The sequence below is a fragment of the Sphaeramia orbicularis genome, chromosome 24 (assembly GCF_902148855.1).
Source record: "Sphaeramia orbicularis chromosome 24, fSphaOr1.1, whole genome shotgun sequence".
Taxonomy (NCBI): Eukaryota; Metazoa; Chordata; class Actinopteri; order Kurtiformes; family Apogonidae; genus Sphaeramia; species Sphaeramia orbicularis.
Genome location: NC_043979.1, coordinates 29,002,020 through 29,019,771, shown reverse-complemented (window position 1 = coordinate 29,019,771; position 17,752 = coordinate 29,002,020). Strand labels below are relative to the sequence as shown.

At 35.4% G+C, this 17,752-nt stretch overlaps 2 protein-coding genes across 2 annotated transcripts; both read left to right on the top strand.

Annotated features, from left to right (window-relative positions):
• The first annotated feature begins 8,677 nt into the window (after positions 1-8,677).
• katnbl1 (katanin p80 subunit B-like 1) lies at positions 8,678-13,212 on the top strand. The gene is made up of 10 exons (XM_030128743.1): positions 8,678-8,834; positions 9,392-9,516; positions 9,659-9,696; positions 9,892-10,174; positions 10,491-10,606; positions 10,697-10,747; positions 10,990-11,079; positions 11,331-11,435; positions 11,558-11,651; positions 12,570-13,212. The coding sequence occupies exons 2-10, from the start codon at positions 9,403-9,405 to the stop codon at positions 12,600-12,602; spliced, it is 924 nt and encodes a 307-aa protein (XP_029984603.1). The 5' UTR covers positions 8,678-8,834; positions 9,392-9,402; the 3' UTR covers positions 12,603-13,212.
• Positions 13,213-14,101: 889 nt separating this feature from the next.
• On the top strand, positions 14,102-17,305 carry emc7b (ER membrane protein complex subunit 7b). The gene is made up of 5 exons (XM_030128744.1): positions 14,102-14,475; positions 15,283-15,402; positions 15,496-15,631; positions 16,061-16,141; positions 16,442-17,305. The coding sequence occupies exons 1-5, from the start codon at positions 14,243-14,245 to the stop codon at positions 16,589-16,591; spliced, it is 720 nt and encodes a 239-aa protein (XP_029984604.1). The 5' UTR covers positions 14,102-14,242; the 3' UTR covers positions 16,592-17,305.
• Positions 17,306-17,752: the final 447 nt, after the last annotated feature.

The window sequence follows — 17,752 nt, the reverse complement described above, 5'->3', positions numbered from 1 at the left end:
TCGACCAACGTAAGTGCTGATCCAGACATCCGTCCACATCCACATTATCCCTTTGATCATCATTCCTTACATTACTACCATTACTTCATGGTACCGAACAAAGCAGGTACAACCACGGTTCATGCAGAGATGGACCTTACAGACCCTGTAGACCACATTGGACCTGAGATTGTTGCCTCACTGTCCTCACTGTCCTCACTGTAACTGTTACTGTCTTGTAATATGTGCAGAAATGACCCAAAATAGTCACTTGCCCGATAAAGGGTTAAAGAATAACAATAGGAATCGCATAAAGCCCACAGTATAGTGGTATTATATGACCAAATTATGTAATTTCACATCAGGATAACATGTCGTAAAACAGCATGTTCTCTCTAAATCTTAAACAGTTTATATAAAATGTAATATAAAGCCTTAATATGAAGAAGTTTCTGCACAGCCCAATATTTGAGAGTTTGAGTTTTTCTTATTTTAGAGACATAATTAATTTCGCTATAATGTATTGTAGAAAACTAATGGTGATTGATTTTGACTTAATAATAAAGTTAATGATGTGTAATTTATCCAATAAACCTTTTTCTAATCACATAAATCCCACTCAGGACAGGAAACAGCCCTCATGCTGTGTGATAAAAGTAATTTAATAAACAGATAGTCAGACCACATTTTCATTCGACATGGAAAGGCCTATTTCATATCACATTTTGTAGTATATACTAATATAAGATAGTTACTCATATTGATTTTTTTTTTTTTTTTTTCTTTCACAAACTATTTCCTGATTTCCGTTTCACCCATAAAGACCCAAGCAGTCACTGGTGACCAAAACCATCTACTGATCTAAAATGTTAATACCTGTTGATCCACTAATCCTGTCAGTCCATGTAAATAATTGGTGTAAAATGCAGTTTGTCATCTTTTCATGGTCATCAGATATGACCCATTTGGACGTTCAGAGGCTGCATAGCGAATTTGGAAACACTGTCATCTTCTACAACATTGATTCACCAGTAAAACCCATGGAGTTTGATAAATGACAGTGGATGGAAACATTTGGTTTATGTTCAGTTAATGATAGATTTTGCTGAATAAGTCACTTTTTCTTCAGTTTTCTCTGATTCTGATATAAAAACCTTCAACTTTAATCTGAGCTTTTATAAACATCTACATGATTGGTGAATTACATGTAGGAAAATGCCTGATATTCACTAAAAAAAACACAAAATACAGAGGGTTACGACATAATAAATTGTAATAAATCATTGAAGAAAAGTTAAACATAGAGAAAAAAATATTTGGAAATGCCACAAAAGTAACACTGGGTCTTTATGGGTTAAGCAACTAACACAACATAAAACATTAATGATTGATTAATGATAGAACCTAAGTATTCCATCCTCCAAACCCACATGTTTCCTTCTGTACATGCTCTGTTCGATCGAGGTGAAAACTGGATGTTTTAGCAAGACTATGAAACACATCCAGGGCATGACATGACAAAGCTGTCAAGAATTTAGTTTTGTTGTTTATTCTTTCTAACCATAAAAATATACATATGTTTTGCATTTGTTTGTGTCTGATGCAGCCACACCTTCTTTTTTTTTTTTTTTTTTTAAAGATTTGTCTGCTAATATTTCATAGTAAATATTTGAGATTGTGTAAAATGTGAAGGGTGTCCGAAAACTTTTTTCCACTACTGTAGATAGGTTGATAACACCACTCATTCAAAGCACATTCAGACAGAAGATGAGTTATTCTGGACTTAAATCCATGAAGCAGGACCACAGTTTTTGGCTGCTTTGCTTTTTCCATTTTGTGAGAGCATAAAAGCTGAAAGCAGTAACTCCAAGTTGGGTAAAAACAAACATAAAAAAAACATAGCAACTTGAGAAAAAGAGCCATTTGACTGAGTTCAGTATTATCCAGAACACTGAATAACTAAAGGATGTACATTAATATGAAATGATATTTTTTTTCTGTCAAACTACATATCCCATCCCATATTTTAGAGTGAAATTGCTTCTTCTCTGGTATCTCAGAATGATATCACCTCTGCATCACCGTGTCAGTCATTTCCTCTCAGACGGCTCAGTGTGAGTGTAGTTGAACAGGTGGGTCTTGGCAGGAGTCAACAAGCTGCAAATATACCTGCAGAAATATTTCCAAAACAAAACACTGCTGACAGGAAACGTCACAATTGTTTTAGGAAAAAGTCAAGCACTTTGAACTGACAGGAAACCGACAATGATGTAATCCCAGCTTCAGGTCTTGCTTTTAAAATAATCAAAGTTCCTGAATTAATGAGGTCTGAGCAAGAAGAAAATACATGTAAATCACATTTAGAAACCTAGTGGATTCTATTCCTTTGGTGATTTTCTGACATGATGTGGTTTTATTTACATATAAACATTAAATGGTAGTTATTTTATGACCATTACAGTGAAGTTGAGTAGTAAAAAAAACAATGCACGCAGAAAATGATCATGTAGAGTTTTAAAAGTGTCCTTACAATACTCCATGTATGTTATTTTCCTTTGTTTAGCCTTCTTTCGTTGGACAAAACACAGGGCTTTAAAACTATATCACATTTTTTAATGAGATGAGGACTTGAAGCAGGAAAAATTTGTCATTGTTTAAATTAAGTCTTTTCTTGCTTGAGGAATATTTCTTATGGAGCTAAATTGTGGACTGGACAAAAACAGGACACAAAATTCTGTTCAGTTTGTCGGTAATTTTTTCCAGAATCTTTTTAAATTTGTTTTTATTTACCTTTATTTAACCAGATAAAATCCCATTGAGATTGAGATCTCTTTTACAAGGGTGACCGGGCCAAAAGGCCAAGCAGCACATGCCATACCATAATGAAAAACAGGTTCAAAGATCAGTGATAACAATAAATTAAAGAATACAAAAATATACAAAAATACAAAAAAGAATTAATAAAAGACACTAAATTACATTTTAAAAAAAAGACAGTACTGACTGATTAGGTGTATTCTGAAGCTGCAGATTATTACATCCACCCTTTGTATATATTAAAGAAAGCAGCTCTTTATTTAAAAGCAACCCAGAAATAAAAACCACCCTGTAGTTTCATGAGTAGTTACCTAGTTATATGTAGAAGATAAAAGGAAATAAAAGAAACAAAAACATTTTCAAGTGTTTTATACAAAAAACATATTGTGATCACTTTTATATTTGTTCACCTTTTTTATAAACACACATCTTCAGTTCTTCATCGAAATCATTGATTGATGGATGGATGGATGGATGGATGGATGGATGGATTTATTTTGAATATGAATGTCAAAAAAGAAGAAAAATAAATAAACAAACATTTAAACTTTAGACATACAATATATATTGGAGGTTTAACAGATACTTTCGATATTGATCCTGAACCTTCTTATTTTTTAATATCCCTGTTCCTCTTGGCACACAATGACTCTCTTTAACCTCAAACAACATCTGTATACAATTTGGAAGTGAATTATTTTGTGCTTTACACATTATCTGTGCAGGTTGAAAGTGTCTGTCATGTTCATAAGAGCTGGTTGAAAGCAGGTGTGAAATTGAATGCAGCCTTCCCTTTTTTATATAGATGTATGCTTAATTGCTGGGTCTCAGTTTGCATTGTCTTGTTGAATCCTGACATTTCTAGGTTTGATTTTCCACTGTCAAGAGTTTCCTGTGGCTACCAAGTGTTTGGCAAACTCTGTCTCTATTCACAGAAGTTTCAATATCACTGCTTTGTGACAAAAAATATCTAATATTTAGACTAGATGTAAACACTTCTGTCATTTGTTTATTTTGCGTGTCCCATTCAACATTTTGGTCTAAACTAGTGTCAAGCTCAAAACAGTAAGACGTGTTTTGCTGCCCCCCAGTGAACATCACACAGATTTCAAGTTTTTAGAAGAGGAAAAAAAAGAAAAAGGAACCATAATTATGTCAAGTTTTTTTTTGTTTTTTTTAAAATTAATTTTAGCTAAATTTTCAGTAACTATATTTCCATCTCACAGAACACTAGTTTAGACTGTAGAGGTAAACAGTTTATGGTGTCAGACAATGTTTTTGTGATGAAATTAGCAACCATTTTAAGTACTACTGGGTAGGTGCTGGTGAAAGTTAAGTACATTTTCTACAAATAATGTATTTAAGTACAATTTTCTGAGGTGCTGCATTTTACATATAGGCCTCTTTCACATTACTACACTACAGATTCATATTATTACCATAAAAAATTGCCAAATAAATGATTTATTATTATATATCATTCATTTCAGTAGTGTGTTAACATGATTTCTATCATTACCAACTGCATCATCAAAGATGAACACATCAGTCAGGCCATAATTATACTCAACGATCACTTTGAAATGGGTTTTGCATTTTGATGCTTATATTTTTGCTCTTACACTTCAGCACTCTGAATGGAAGGGTGTCAAACATTTGGTCCACATTTCAAAATCAGCCCACTGAAGAGTCGAATCCAGCCCATGGGATGAATTTATGTAATCCAGAAATTACACTGGAGATTAACAATCAAGGGTGTCACAATGATCTTTGTTCAGGGGTTTCATGAAGCCTAATTTGACCTGAAATGGGTCAAAACAGTAATATACTATCATAATAACCCATATATAATGACAACTCCAAATTAGTTTAAGTGTAAAAAGTAAAATTACATGAAAATGTTTACATTAACAAACTATCTTTTCAAAAAAGATGTGAATAACCTGAACAGATATGAAGAAACTGAAAAGTCTTAAGAGAAGTAACTGCAATTTTAACAGTATTCTGCCTTTTACTAAATGTTTTGTGCCTTTGTAGATCCACTGTGATCTGTAAATTGTTATGCACATGTGTAAATGACAAACTGAGGCACGAAATTATTAAAATTGCACTCATTTTACTTTAACATTTTTGAGAACTGAAAGATACTTTGTCGATGTAAACATTTTTATGATGTAATTTAACTGTTATATATTATATATTATATATTTAACTGTTCTATTTTACTGGTCAGGCCCACTTGAGATCATTTTGGGCTGTAAGTTACGGTGGCCCAGAGGTGAGACAGGCCAAAAAAATTATCCACTAGACGAAAAAAATTATCTACTGCAAGAAAAAAAAAGAGAACAGCCTAAAAAAATTATCCACTAGATGAAAAAAATTATCTACTACAAGAAAAAAAGAGAACAGCCCAAAAAAATTATCCACTATAAGAAAAAAAAAAGAGAACAGCTGAAAAAAATTATCCACTAGATGAAAAAAATTATCTACTACAAGAAAAAAAAAGAGAACAGCCCAAAAAAATTATCCACGATAAGAAAAAAAAAGAGAACAGCCTAAAAAAAATTATCCACTAGATGAAAAAATTATCTATTACAAGAAAAAAAAGAGAACAGCCTAAAAAAATTATCCACTAGATGAAAAAAATTATCTACTACAAGAAAAAAAGAGAACAGCCCAAAAAATTATCCACTATAAGAAAAAAAAGAGAACAGCCAAAAAAAATTATCCACTACATGAAAAAAATTATCTACTAAAAGAAAAAAATAGAAAACAGCCTAAAAAAATTATCCACTAGATGAAAAAAATTATCTACTACAAGAAAAAAAAGAGAACAGCCCAAAAAAATTATCCACTATAAGAAAAAAAAAAAGAGAACAGCCTAAAAAAATTAATCACTAGATGAAAAAAATTATCTACTACAAGAAAAAAAAAGAGAACAGCCTAAAAAAAAATTATCCACTGTAAGAAAAAAAAGAGAACAGCGTAAAAAAAAAATCATCCACTAGATGAAAAAAAAATCCCCTATACGAAAAAGAGACCAGCCAAAAAAATTATCCACTAAAAGAAAAAAAAAAAGAGAACAGGCAAAAAAAAAAATTATCTACTAACCCAAAAAATTATTCACTATAAGAAAAAAAAGAACAGGTGAAAAAAATTATCCACTATGAGAAAAAAAAGAGAGCCGCCCAAAAAAATATCCACTATAAGAAAAAAAAAAAAAAAACATCATCCACCTTTTCAATTACGGGGGCGCTGTTTACCCGAAAGGTGTCTTGCTTTAAAATTAAGACCACCACAAAAAATAAAAGGATAGGCTGAAAAATTTTAAGGCTTTCGGCTAATGTGGCTAATGCTAAGGAAGTACCCCACCGGAAGTGGAGGTCGTGCGTTAAAAAATAAAGTTATTTTAAAATATAGATATTTACATTAATATAGTTTGCAAAGCAGTTAAATGATTAAATACGGTTCCAGTGTCTGCTCAAGGTTAGGCATGGGCGTTAAATGGTTAAGATTAGGGTTAGGGTATGGTTGGGGTTAGTTTTCAGTGGTAAATGGCCCTTGTGTGCACTGTGTGAAGGTTCGTTGCTAAGCTAATGCTAACGCGAAAAGTTGACGGCAACTTTGTGTTATTTTATTTTGAGAGGAGGAGAAGAGGAGCTTCCTGTGGAGCTCCACTATCATGGCATCGCCCATTTTTTTTGCAGGTAGACCTCTCCTCCTCAACTCAAACGGAGTGTCTTCACTAACACTAGATCAAGAAGGACATTTTGTGGAGATAAAGATGTGTGCCGTGGTACCGCAGTGCCTCGGCACCTGGCAACGAGCTGAGCTGTGGTACCGAGCCATGGTACGCGGTGCCGTGCTGGGGTACCTGGCACCACAGTGCCACGGCAAGTGGTTGGCACCGAGCCGTGGTACCGCGGTACGTCGTGGCACCAGCCGAGGTGCCATGGCACCTCGCGGCATCAACCGTGGCGCCACGGCACCAGGTGTCGGTGCCGCAATATGCACTCGCCGTCTCTCAATAAATGGGCGATGCCATGATAGTGGAGCTCCACAGGAAGCTCCTCTTCTCCTCCTCTCAAAATAAAATAATTTTAGAACTTCTTGTAGCGAATATTCATCAAAAATGATGTTGAATGTAAGGCAGTTGAACAATTCAACATCGCAATCACACAATTGTTTATTCGCACTGGTAGTTCACAAAGTTGCCGTCAACTTTTCGCATTAGCATTAGCTTTGCAACGAGCCTTCACACAGTGCACACAAGGGCCATTTACCACTGAAAACTAACCCCAACCATACCCTAACCCTAATCTTAACCATTTAACGCCCATGCCTAACCTTGAGCAGACACTGGAACCGTATTTAATCATTTAACTGCTTTGCAAACTATATTAATGTAAATATCTATATTTTAAAATAACTTTATTTTTTAGCGCACGACCTCCACTTCCGGTGGGGTACTTCCTTAGCATTAGCCACATTAGCCGAAAGCCTTAAAATTTTTCAGCCTATCCTTTTATTTTTTGTGGTGGCCTTAATTTTAAAGCAAGGCACCTTTCGGGTAAACAGCGCCCCCGTAATTGAAAAGGTGGATGATGTTTTTTTTCTTTTCTTTTAGTGGATTTTTTTGGGGGGCTGCTCTCTTTTTTTTTTTTTTTTTCTCATAGCAGATAATTTTTTTCACCTGTTCTTTTTTTTTTTTTCTTATAGTGAATAACTTTTTGGGCTAGTAGATAATTTTTTTTTTTTGCCTGTTCTCTTTTTTTCTTTTAGTGGATAATTTTTTTGGCTGGTCTCTTTCTTATAGGGGATTTTTTTTTTTTTTTTCATTTCCATCTAGTGGATAATTTTTTTAGGCTGTTCTCTTTTTTTTCTTATAGTGGCAAATTTTTTTTGGGCTGTTCTCTTTTTTTTTCTTATAGTGGCTAATTTTTTTTGGGCTGTTCTCTTTTTCTTGCAAGTAGATAATTTTTTTTGTCTAGTAGATAATTTTTTTAGGCTGTTCTCCCCCCCTTTTTTTTTTCTTATAGTGGATTTTTTTTTTTTGGGCTGCTCTCTTTTTTTTTCTCATAGTAGATCATTTTTTTCACCCGTTCTTTTTTTTTTTTTTTCTTATAGTGAATAATTTTTTGGGCGAGTAGATAATTTTTTTTGCCTGTTCTCTTTTTTTTTCTTTTAGTGGATAAATTTTTTGGCTGGTCTCTTTTCTTTCTTATAGGGGATTTTTTTTTTTCATCTAGTGGATAATTTTTTTAGGCTGTTCTCTTTTTTTTCTTATAGTGGCTAATTTTTTTGGGCTGTTCTCTTTTTCTTGCAAGTAGATAATTTTTTTGTCTGGTGGATAAGTTTTTTAGGCTGTTCTCCCCTTTTTTTTCCTTATAGTGGATAATTTTTTGGGGCTGTTCTCTCTCTTTTTTTTTTTTTTTCTTGTAGTAGATAATTTTTTTCATCTCGTGGATAATTTTTTTAGGCTGTTAACTTTTTTTTCTTGTAGTAGATAATTTTTTTCATTTAGTGGATAATTTTTTTAGGCTGTTCTCTTTTTTTTTTTCTTGTAGTAGATAATTTTTTTCGTCTAGTGGATAATTTTTTGGCCTGTTGCACCTCTGGGCCACCGTAGTATGTGAACTAAAATGAGTTTCACCTCTGGCTTATACTTAATCATAGTATTTTTCTCACTGTTGTATCACTGTTGTACTTCCACAGAAGTATCACACCACTGTGTGTCTTCATGATAAACCAAACACACAGTATTTGTGCTTTACTGCCTGTAAACCACTAGGTGGCGCCGTGACGCACTAGAATTGAAATCAGCTTCATGTTGACCAACAGGTGTCGTTAAATATCCATTTCTCTGCCAAATTCAATCCCACAATCCTCTCAGGCCGGCAGTGTATTCATTTGAATGGTAAAAACTGCAGGACGCTAGCGAGGCTGCAGACAAACAGTTGTGCTAAAGTTTAACCAGTTTTTCACGTTTTGGAATTGCACACCCGAAGAAAACTCCAGACACTTCACAAAATGTTTCGGTAAGCATTGGACTTTTTTCTTTGAAATGTAAAGATTGTTCCTGAATGGATGTTCATAAAGGCTTATGTTCACTGAGTTTGGAAGCTAACAAGCTAGCTAGCTGGCATTAGCGGCCCAGCTAGCTGCTCTCTCCGTTTACCCTTCATAACAGGGCTATGAGCTAACACACAAAGTTAGCTGTTAGCTAATGTTTAGCTACGGAACGGAACGAATTGCAGTGCGGCAGTCCTCCATATGTTGTCTCATTTGATGCAACGTAGGTGACATGTTAACTGAACTTTAAAAGCATACAGTGTGTTTATGACAGCAGTGGTAGCTCATAAATCAGCTAGGTAGCGTTAATACTTATATCACAGAAGCCAACGCCTTCCTCACCACAAGGTAGCGTTTAGTTTATCTAATCTAAATGATTCCCTTTTCACTTTGACAGTCGCACTGTATCTCCTTATTTCAGACGGTGTTGAAGTTGTGTGAGGCCGATGAATGTCAAAATGGGGAGCTGTTCCTTTGAGCTTGAATGTGTAATTTGTCTGCACCACAATTGTTTGTCCCACAGTTTCCTTTATTATGGCAGCTGGTAGGCATGTCTGGGAACGGGAAGTCTTTAAGGTCAAACCTGAGAAATCCAATGGCTTTCTGCGACCCTGTCTGCATCTTCCTGCTGAAAAGAACATGAAGAAGGTATGAAAACTAAATACTGTGACTTATTTCGTCAGTAACTGTCCTGTTACCTCTTAAATCCTGCCACTATCAAGAACCATACAGTGGTATGGTAGATGTAGAGAATGTAGTAGTGGCCTCAACCCCTATCCTTTTGTTTTAGGTGGAAATTATAAATAAGGAAGAATTAGATAAAGAAAGGTGAGTCTCTGATCCACATCTGTGGGCTTCATGATCACTCACGCATTATCTGTGTCCCACAGATAATCCCTCAGTTATTGGACCTTTAAGGCACTTTTCCATATCCATTATCACAGTGTTTGTACTTTTGAGTGACAGTGTTCTCTAACTAAATGGAGTTACACAGTCTGTCTATATCAATTTCCATCCTGACAGATTTCAAGTGCATCACAGAGCAAACAGACCAGGCAAAGGGAAGCGATTGTCATCTCTCAAGAGGAAAAGCTGTACATTGGTGGAGGTGGGCGTAAAGCTGCACTGCAAAACATCAGATGTAGGCCGTGTCCATGACCGCGGCATGGCCAACAAAGAAAATGAGCTGACATGCTCCGATGATGTGCGGGGCATTCACTACAATGACAACTGCGGATTCCCTATGAACTCTGCAGAGGCCTCCAAGATGGCTGGGGCCAGCTCGAAGTACAGTGACTTCACAGAGGTGAGACAGTCCTTAAAATGCTCATACTATTAACACAGAAAAACCTAAATAGTCTCAAACTTGTTTATATTCGAGTCCCATGAGAAGTTTTAAAAATATCAAACTGCCACAGAAAGGCACCAGTAAACACTTGCCAAACCTGACTGGATATAAATTTGTTGTTAAATTGCATTCACAGCAGTAATAAAAAGTCATAAAACTACTGTATTGAAGGTTGTAAACACCCTGATGATGAACACCAGGCTTCGTTCTCTCACTGTGTATGTTAATAGTGCAATCATTGAACTACCATGTTGCATTGTTTCTTTTTGTGTAGCTATCAAAGGACCATGAAGCGATGACTCATGTCCTATTTGGAAGGAATCTACGACTAAAAGTAGCCCTAACACTATGGCGAAGAAACGCCAGTGAATTAGTAGCCTACCTATTGAGGTAAAACCAATAATCATAACATTTTTATGTATTTTTTTCCCACATTTAAAGCATGTATTTGTATTTGATTCTCAGTGTGTTTGATTTCAGAATTCAGGATGCAGGGGTGCTACTTGACTGCTTACCTGTCTTGACAAATAAGTGAGTGTTACATCTCTTCCCTTCTTACATAATTCATCTTCTCTAAAGCATCAATGTATGACTTGACCACACTTGTCCAGCAAAACAGCTTGACTTTGTAAATTAAATAAGAATGTGTCTTCACTGTTAAATCCTTTCCATGACCAACAGTCCAAGGCTGAAGTCCTCTATTTATAGCCTGTATGCAGTGTTTGTGTCCACATAACCAAATTACTGACTTTTATTTTTTTGACTCTTTTCAGTCTTCAAACAGAAACACCATGTTTATCACTTGGCTGCTGCGTTGACCTCATGCCCCAAGTGAAAGTGACTCTCACCAGTAAATATGAAGAGTAAGTCTCACAGGGCAGTTAAAGAGAATTAGATTTTCTGTTTTAGTCTTTAAGATGTTTCTCAGCTTATGTAAGAGACTACAGCTGCTCTGATGAATAACTAATAAGCTGTGCTGGATCACTGATGGAATCTCTGTAAGATTAAACAACAAAACCAGGCGCTTTTGACTCAGATCACATAAATATTATATGACCTATTTGACAGACGATCATCACTTGACTAAATGTAACTTAATGTTATCTGTTTTTAGACACATAGCAGTGGGTTTACACTGGGTTCAAGCCGTTATCAGGAAGTGGTGGCCAGAACTTTCTAAGAATGAGAAAAGACTGCAGGACAGTTGTTCAGAAGACAGGTGAGCATTGTTAAAAACACAAATCACTTTCTCCTGATTAAAATAATCAACACTGATAGTAATAATGCTTCAACACTTTGGTGACATTACATATCATGGTAATTTTTAATTGTGTATTATAGGAATATTGAAGTCATGAAGCAGCGGCTAAAAGACTTATGGAAGGAAGGAGCCCGACTATGTTTGATTCCAGGATCCACAGGAGAACTGGCCAAGGTAAAAATGTGATTTGTTTAGTTTGGGTTTTTTTTTTGATTGTTTGTTTTTTTTTTTTGTTTGTTTGGTTTTTTTTTAGAAATTTTATCAGAAAGGAGAAGATGCATTTGTGAGGTGCCTTATTTGTTTGAAGATGTCAGAATTTTGTGAAAGAACATGTTACTTTCTTTTTCTCAATTTATATGTAATACAGATGAATTATATAGATAACAAACATAACCTGTCTAAACTAAACAAATATATTAAAGTAAAAGGGCAATAACAATTATATCTGTTTGGTAATTCAGAGAAGCGGTTAATTGACAATGCCTGTACAAACTTGAATATAAAATAGAAATACTAGTTACAGGATATTTAGGACTAATCTCCCATTTTTATTCATCCTGTGAAAGGAATATTACAAATGTGGAAAAAAAATAGAGCTTTGTAATGAATACTGTCACACAAAGGTTTAAGAGGACACATTTTTCCACTTCTTGTTGATTTTGGCTAACACTCCCCAAACAAACCACACCCATGTACAAAAACAAAAGCAAAAAAAACAAACAAAAACTCAGCTCTAGCATAAGCTTACTAGCATTAGAATATGTAAAACAAATCTGTATTGTGGTTGAGGTTCATTTATTGAATCATGTCATCCTGTTTTGTACTGAAAACACTTTTAACTATGACAGTCATTTATAACAGAATTGCCAGAATTGAAAACAAATCTATGGTACTAATTCTAATCTTTGTAAGACTTTTTATATGATGGAGTGCTTTATGGAAAGAGATAACAAGACCATGTAAAAAAAAATGTAATCGATAGAAATTTGTCATTGTATATGTAGATAATGGTCATTATTTTTTGCCACTATGTAAAGCACAGATGAGTTTTTATTATCTATGCTGTATAATTGAGTCTGTTTCCTTTTGCAGGCCATTGAGGCTTATCTGTCACAGTTGCCCTGACAGATGTCATGTAGTGCTCTGCGACTGTGACCACTACTGCCAGATCATGGCTGTGTTTCACACTGATAGCGATACCAGAGAAATGGACTGGTTCATTCTGCCACTTAAAACTCAAACCTCTTAACTGGGACTGAACTTGACAATTCAGACAACTCCCTCAGTTGGAGCTGGAGACGCTTAAGGACGGCTGAGAGAGTCTTTCTGCTAAATACACAGAAAGTGACTGCTTCACATTGAAGTGGATCGTCTTGTGAAGGGGCACATCGCGGACCTCCATGAGACTGGGTGTACGTCGCTCTATGAAGTGCCAATGCTCTTTCTCACCATACCACTCTTTGCCATGGAATGCAAATGCACTTGTGGATGTAATTAATGCTCCGCTGTTTTGATGTTTTTGCACCTGGATTCTTTGGAATCGGGAACTTGAATCAGTCTTAAGTTATTAGAGCTCCTCTTGTTTTCATTTTGCCTCTTCATATGACATTTGACTGTATAATGTAAAAACAACTGATTCTTTTAATCTTCTTTTAATAAATTTTCTAAAAATCAAAATGTGATTCTTTTGATATTTCAGTTTTTGTACATGCAAAGAAAGACAATAAATTTTGTTTAAATTCCAGTGTAAATGGTCTGAATCACGCTTAAGTGGGAAATGAGACACTAAATTCGTGAACACTTAAAGTTAAAGTATGTTAAAATATAATTACACTTTATACAATTTCAATCTCACAATGGCTTGTCATTTATGTTCTTTCTCAGTGTGTCAAACTAATCATTGATTACAGTTTATGTAAAATGCAAATGTTTATTCTATGTAGAAATATTAGATTAAACAGTTGTGTAAATCCAAAGCAAGTGAAATGTAGTTAGTATCTAATCACTTGTCCTAAGGAATAGTGTTTATAAATAAATACAGATAAACCAAGTACTACAGTATAGTCATAGTTTATATGACTTCATGCAATTAGTTGTGTCTGCAGTATTGATAACCTGAAGAATTGAGACATGATTTTTGTTTAATTTTTGGAGGACAAAAAGCAACAAAAACTGAGTGTGGAATATTAAGTTTATTACTGAAATAATATTTACAAGAGCTAGGTAAAGTAAACATTACAGCAGTGACACTATAGTGCAGAATATAGACTGTTCATATGTACACTGGATTGATTACATACATAGGAGTGCACTCCACAGTGTTGTGAACTGGAGTGTATATACTGCATACAGGGGTTGTGTCTATTACAGATAAATGATAATATGAGATAAGTTAGACTCAAATTAATTCATTTGGATACCTCAATTTACATAAAAAGAACTTAATTTATTAGTACAAAAAAACAAATACGTGATAAATGTAAATAAATGTATTGTTTGATTCTAACAAAATTTTGCAAACTTGAAACCTTAAAATCTTGAGTGAAAGGGTGGATTTGGCTCGTGCATCTTAAATCAACAGTGTTAATGTGGGTTTGTACAATAAAGTTGTTTTCAAAGTGACGTGGTGTTCCGCAGAGACAGCTGGTGTGCCAAGTCTTCCGCTTCTTCTCCAGCCTGTTCCTGAATACATGTTGACACAGCTCCCGTCAGAGCGCTTTCTAATTTTATAAAAAAATATATATATATACATATATATATACAATATGTGGCGAAGGGAAGGGGTACCGCTGTTATGGGCTTTGGTGCAGACTATGCTCGTCGTGGCCTGGGCTTTCACTGACATGGACACGGGGCCTAGTGCAGGTGTATCCTCACAGTCCAACGGAGATCGCTTCAAAATCGAGGGCAGAGCCATAGTTCCCGGTGTGAAAACGCAAGACTGGGTTTCCACAGCTCGGGTGTTGGTGGAAGGTGAAGAATACGTGGGCTTTCTGAGGTAAGACACAGCTGCGCTAACTGTTTGGCTAGGCTAGTTAGCTTTAGCATTAGCCGCTTAGCTATTACCTTAGCCGCTCCTGCTGGGCAGTAACCCGGGGCAGCTGCTGCTGACAGATGGCAGATCACTACTGTCCTAACTAATTTACAGCTTAGTATTTGTGAATTCAATGCCAACAGTGGGCATTAAATAAGTATAAACCTGATAATCTCTACGTTTCCTCGTACGTCTGTTAGCTTCACACTTAGCTCCGGTGCAAATCATTAAGTTAGCTCCTAATGTTACCATAACAAACCATGGCCTCCTGGGATGAGGCTGTTATTGCAGATTTATCTGATGCAAGAGTACATTAAAAAATCACCACACTGGCAGATCACTGTGGATACAAACGGTATATGTTTCATAATATACGTGATTTATATTTTTGTTTATTTGGTTTTACAAGAACGAACAGCTGTGTTCTTTGTACTGTTATAATAAATGTCAGAAAACAGTCAGTTGACTTACTACTAATCACTAAAACAGCTAGAAAACACTAAATAAACTGCAATAATATAGTCACATCTAAACAAGACTGACATATCACATTGTCACATAATGTTAACCTTTATCTGTAGAAGTCACAGATTGACTTGATTTCAGTCACTTATTTTCCCTGATAGGAAACTTGGCTTGTAGTTATGGTCATGGTGATGTTTTATTTTTTTCGGTGTTATTGGGAAAATAACCACATTGAAATGAAATGTCTCAATTGTTAACTGGATATTTGAGTATGTGAAAGTGAAGGCAGACATTCTTTTGTTACAGAACTGATGGGAGTTTTGCCGTGAATGACATCCCTTCAGGATCTTATGTTGTAGAAGTTGTGACTCCCACCTTCAGATTTGAACCAGTACGTGTTGACATCACATCCAAGGGGAAAATGAGGTAAGGTGCTGAAATCTCAATTGGCTCAGTCATGAATGTACATTTCTGCTTGAAGGTCTTGGATTCAGAAGCATCTTGTTATCTGTTTCATAGGGCGCGTCTTGTCAACTTCATCAAGACCTCAGAAGTAATTCGTCAGCCCTATCCACTCCAAATAAGAGGCAGCCCTCAAAGCTACTTTATGAGGCGGGAGACCTGGGGTTGGACAGACTTCCTTATGAACCCAATGGTGAGGAGAAAGAGATTACAGTATTTGTGCTGAATAATAATTGACTGAGAAAATGAATTCCTTTAACAAAGGAGACAGGTGAAATGACTTTAACATTATATTGTTTGTCTCTGTGGTCATCTCACCATCATGGTTAAAGAAATTAGAAAATGTTCAAATTTAAGAACAGAATTCCCATTTTACTTTCACAAATAAATTAATCAAGCAGTTATCAAAATAACTGTCAAGTTAATGTAATGGTTGAAAACTAAGCAATTATCATAGCTCTAATCTGTCATTATATTATTGTGTTTATTCTTTGCATATTGTTTAGCTTTAACTTCGTCCTCCCACCCCTCAGACCTGTTCATCTTTAAGACTCAGTGTAAAATCTGAGTGTCGTGCTTCTTAAATTCTGGTATAACAGCTTTATTTTTGTTGTTCTTACAGGTCATGATGATGGTTCTGCCCCTATTGATTATTGTTCTACTGCCTAAGGTTGTCAACACTAATGACCCAGAAATGAGAAAGGTAGGAGCCAGGGCTCATAAGGCTGTATTGTTTTATTTCATCATATAGTGTCTCTGAACTTAAGAGGATCCACTCCTATTAGTTGGATAAAAGATTAATTTATAATATTTTCTTGTAAGAATTGTTATAAATGTCAACTGTTGACAGAAATATGTCATATGCTTAAGTGTCACAAGTCAGTAAAGACTGTAGTGTGATTCAGTATGTTTTTTTCTTATTTATTTACTAAAGCTTTTGCAGTCTGTTTCCAGCCGTTTGTTTTCTACATACAGCTGTTTTCATTTACTTGTGTCTCTACAGGAAATGGAGCAGTCCATGAACATGCTGAACCCAAATCCCGAGCTTCCAGACGTCTCTGAACTCATGACCAAGCTCTTCTCTGGTTCAAAGGGCTCTGGAAAAGCAGGAGGCAGCAGCAAGGGCACGAGACCAGCGGTGAAGAGGAGGTAGTACTGCACAAAATTGTTGAGCCTGCAGTACCAGTCATGCCATGGAAGCAAGATTTTTAAGCGTCATTTTTTCCCCCTTGGGATCTATTGTACAGTTTCTTTACTGATAGATGTATTGAGCACATTTTGATTTCTAATATTGGAAACTAATCAAAAGTAAGATTTTTTTTTTCATACTGCACTGATGACATTTCTTAGTCTGCAAAAGCTGTTATTCATTTGCTCTTTACTTTGTACATGTGATAATACTACTCATTGCTCAACATTTTCTGTGCTAACCTTCCAGTGTGCATTTTCTCTGCTGCTACTTCCCACTACCTGAAAGAGAACATATATACATATTCAGAGATTTTGTCTTTCAGACTCAGTAATACGACTGTGAATGAAGATGCATTTGAATTTTAAGACTGATAAAATCTTATTTAAAAGCCTAGATAAATAAATTGTGATGGTATATAAAAATGTGTTTTTATTATTTCGAAACATGTCATACAATATGTTTGAAAGTGGAAATAATGGCCTTTTCACTTTTTTGAATTGTATGGTGCGCTTAAAAATAGAAGGTACATTTGTGCCTAAGGTGTATAAATAAAAAAAACAAAAAAACAACTACTGGTAGCTCAAAAGATGAAAGAGCTGCTGCTGCATTCAACATCTCTGCAATGACTGGCTTTATCTTTAATAAAGGGGACAGTAAAGTCCACGGTGAAATGTTTATGTGATGTCCTTGGCTGGTGCTGTACTTACTCATAGGACACAAAACGTTTTCTCAGAAGCATTTCATCTATTTCAAAGAGCTTTCAACCAGATCATGTATCAGTGGGTTCACAGATGTCATAGAGATGCATCAGTGATGGAACAAGTGTTCAGACTGTTTTCAACATCTTAAGAGAAAGCTTGTATTGTCTGTAAAGTATGCTCAAAGGTTTAGTGGTCATTGTGGAGTGAAATGATCCCTGTGGATTGTATATATTTTTATAGCTCTAGATGTTTAAGGTTGAGTGCGTTTTAACATATACTGGTGGTGGTTTAATCTACAGTGATATATCCTATAAGACTGTCATATGTTTGTAGTGGGTATGCCACTGTCCTGTGAGAACCACATCTCTAAAAAGCCTACTTTGTATGAAGCTAATCTTGAGATTTTTTTTTAATTAATTAG

What these genes read in the sequence shown, in the direction of transcription:
- emc7b (XM_030128744.1), top strand. Translation starts at nt 14,243, where the DNA reads ATGTGGCGAAGGGAAGGGGTACCGCTGTTATGGGCTTTGGTGCAGACT. An exon ending in ACTTCCTTATGAACCCAATG is followed by an intron (nt 15,632 to 16,060) that starts GTGAGGAGAAAG and finishes TTGTTCTTACAG; the next exon opens with GTCATGATGATGGTTCTGCC. An exon ending in ATGACCCAGAAATGAGAAAG is followed by an intron (nt 16,142 to 16,441) that starts GTAGGAGCCAGG and finishes GTGTCTCTACAG; the next exon opens with GAAATGGAGCAGTCCATGAA.
- katnbl1 (XM_030128743.1), top strand. Translation starts at nt 9,403, where the DNA reads ATGGCAGCTGGTAGGCATGTCTGGGAACGGGAAGTCTTTAAGGTCAAA. An exon ending in GAAGAATTAGATAAAGAAAG is followed by an intron (nt 9,697 to 9,891) that starts GTGAGTCTCTGA and finishes CCATCCTGACAG; the next exon opens with ATTTCAAGTGCATCACAGAG. An exon ending in TTACCTGTCTTGACAAATAA is followed by an intron (nt 10,748 to 10,989) that starts GTGAGTGTTACA and finishes GACTCTTTTCAG; the next exon opens with TCTTCAAACAGAAACACCAT.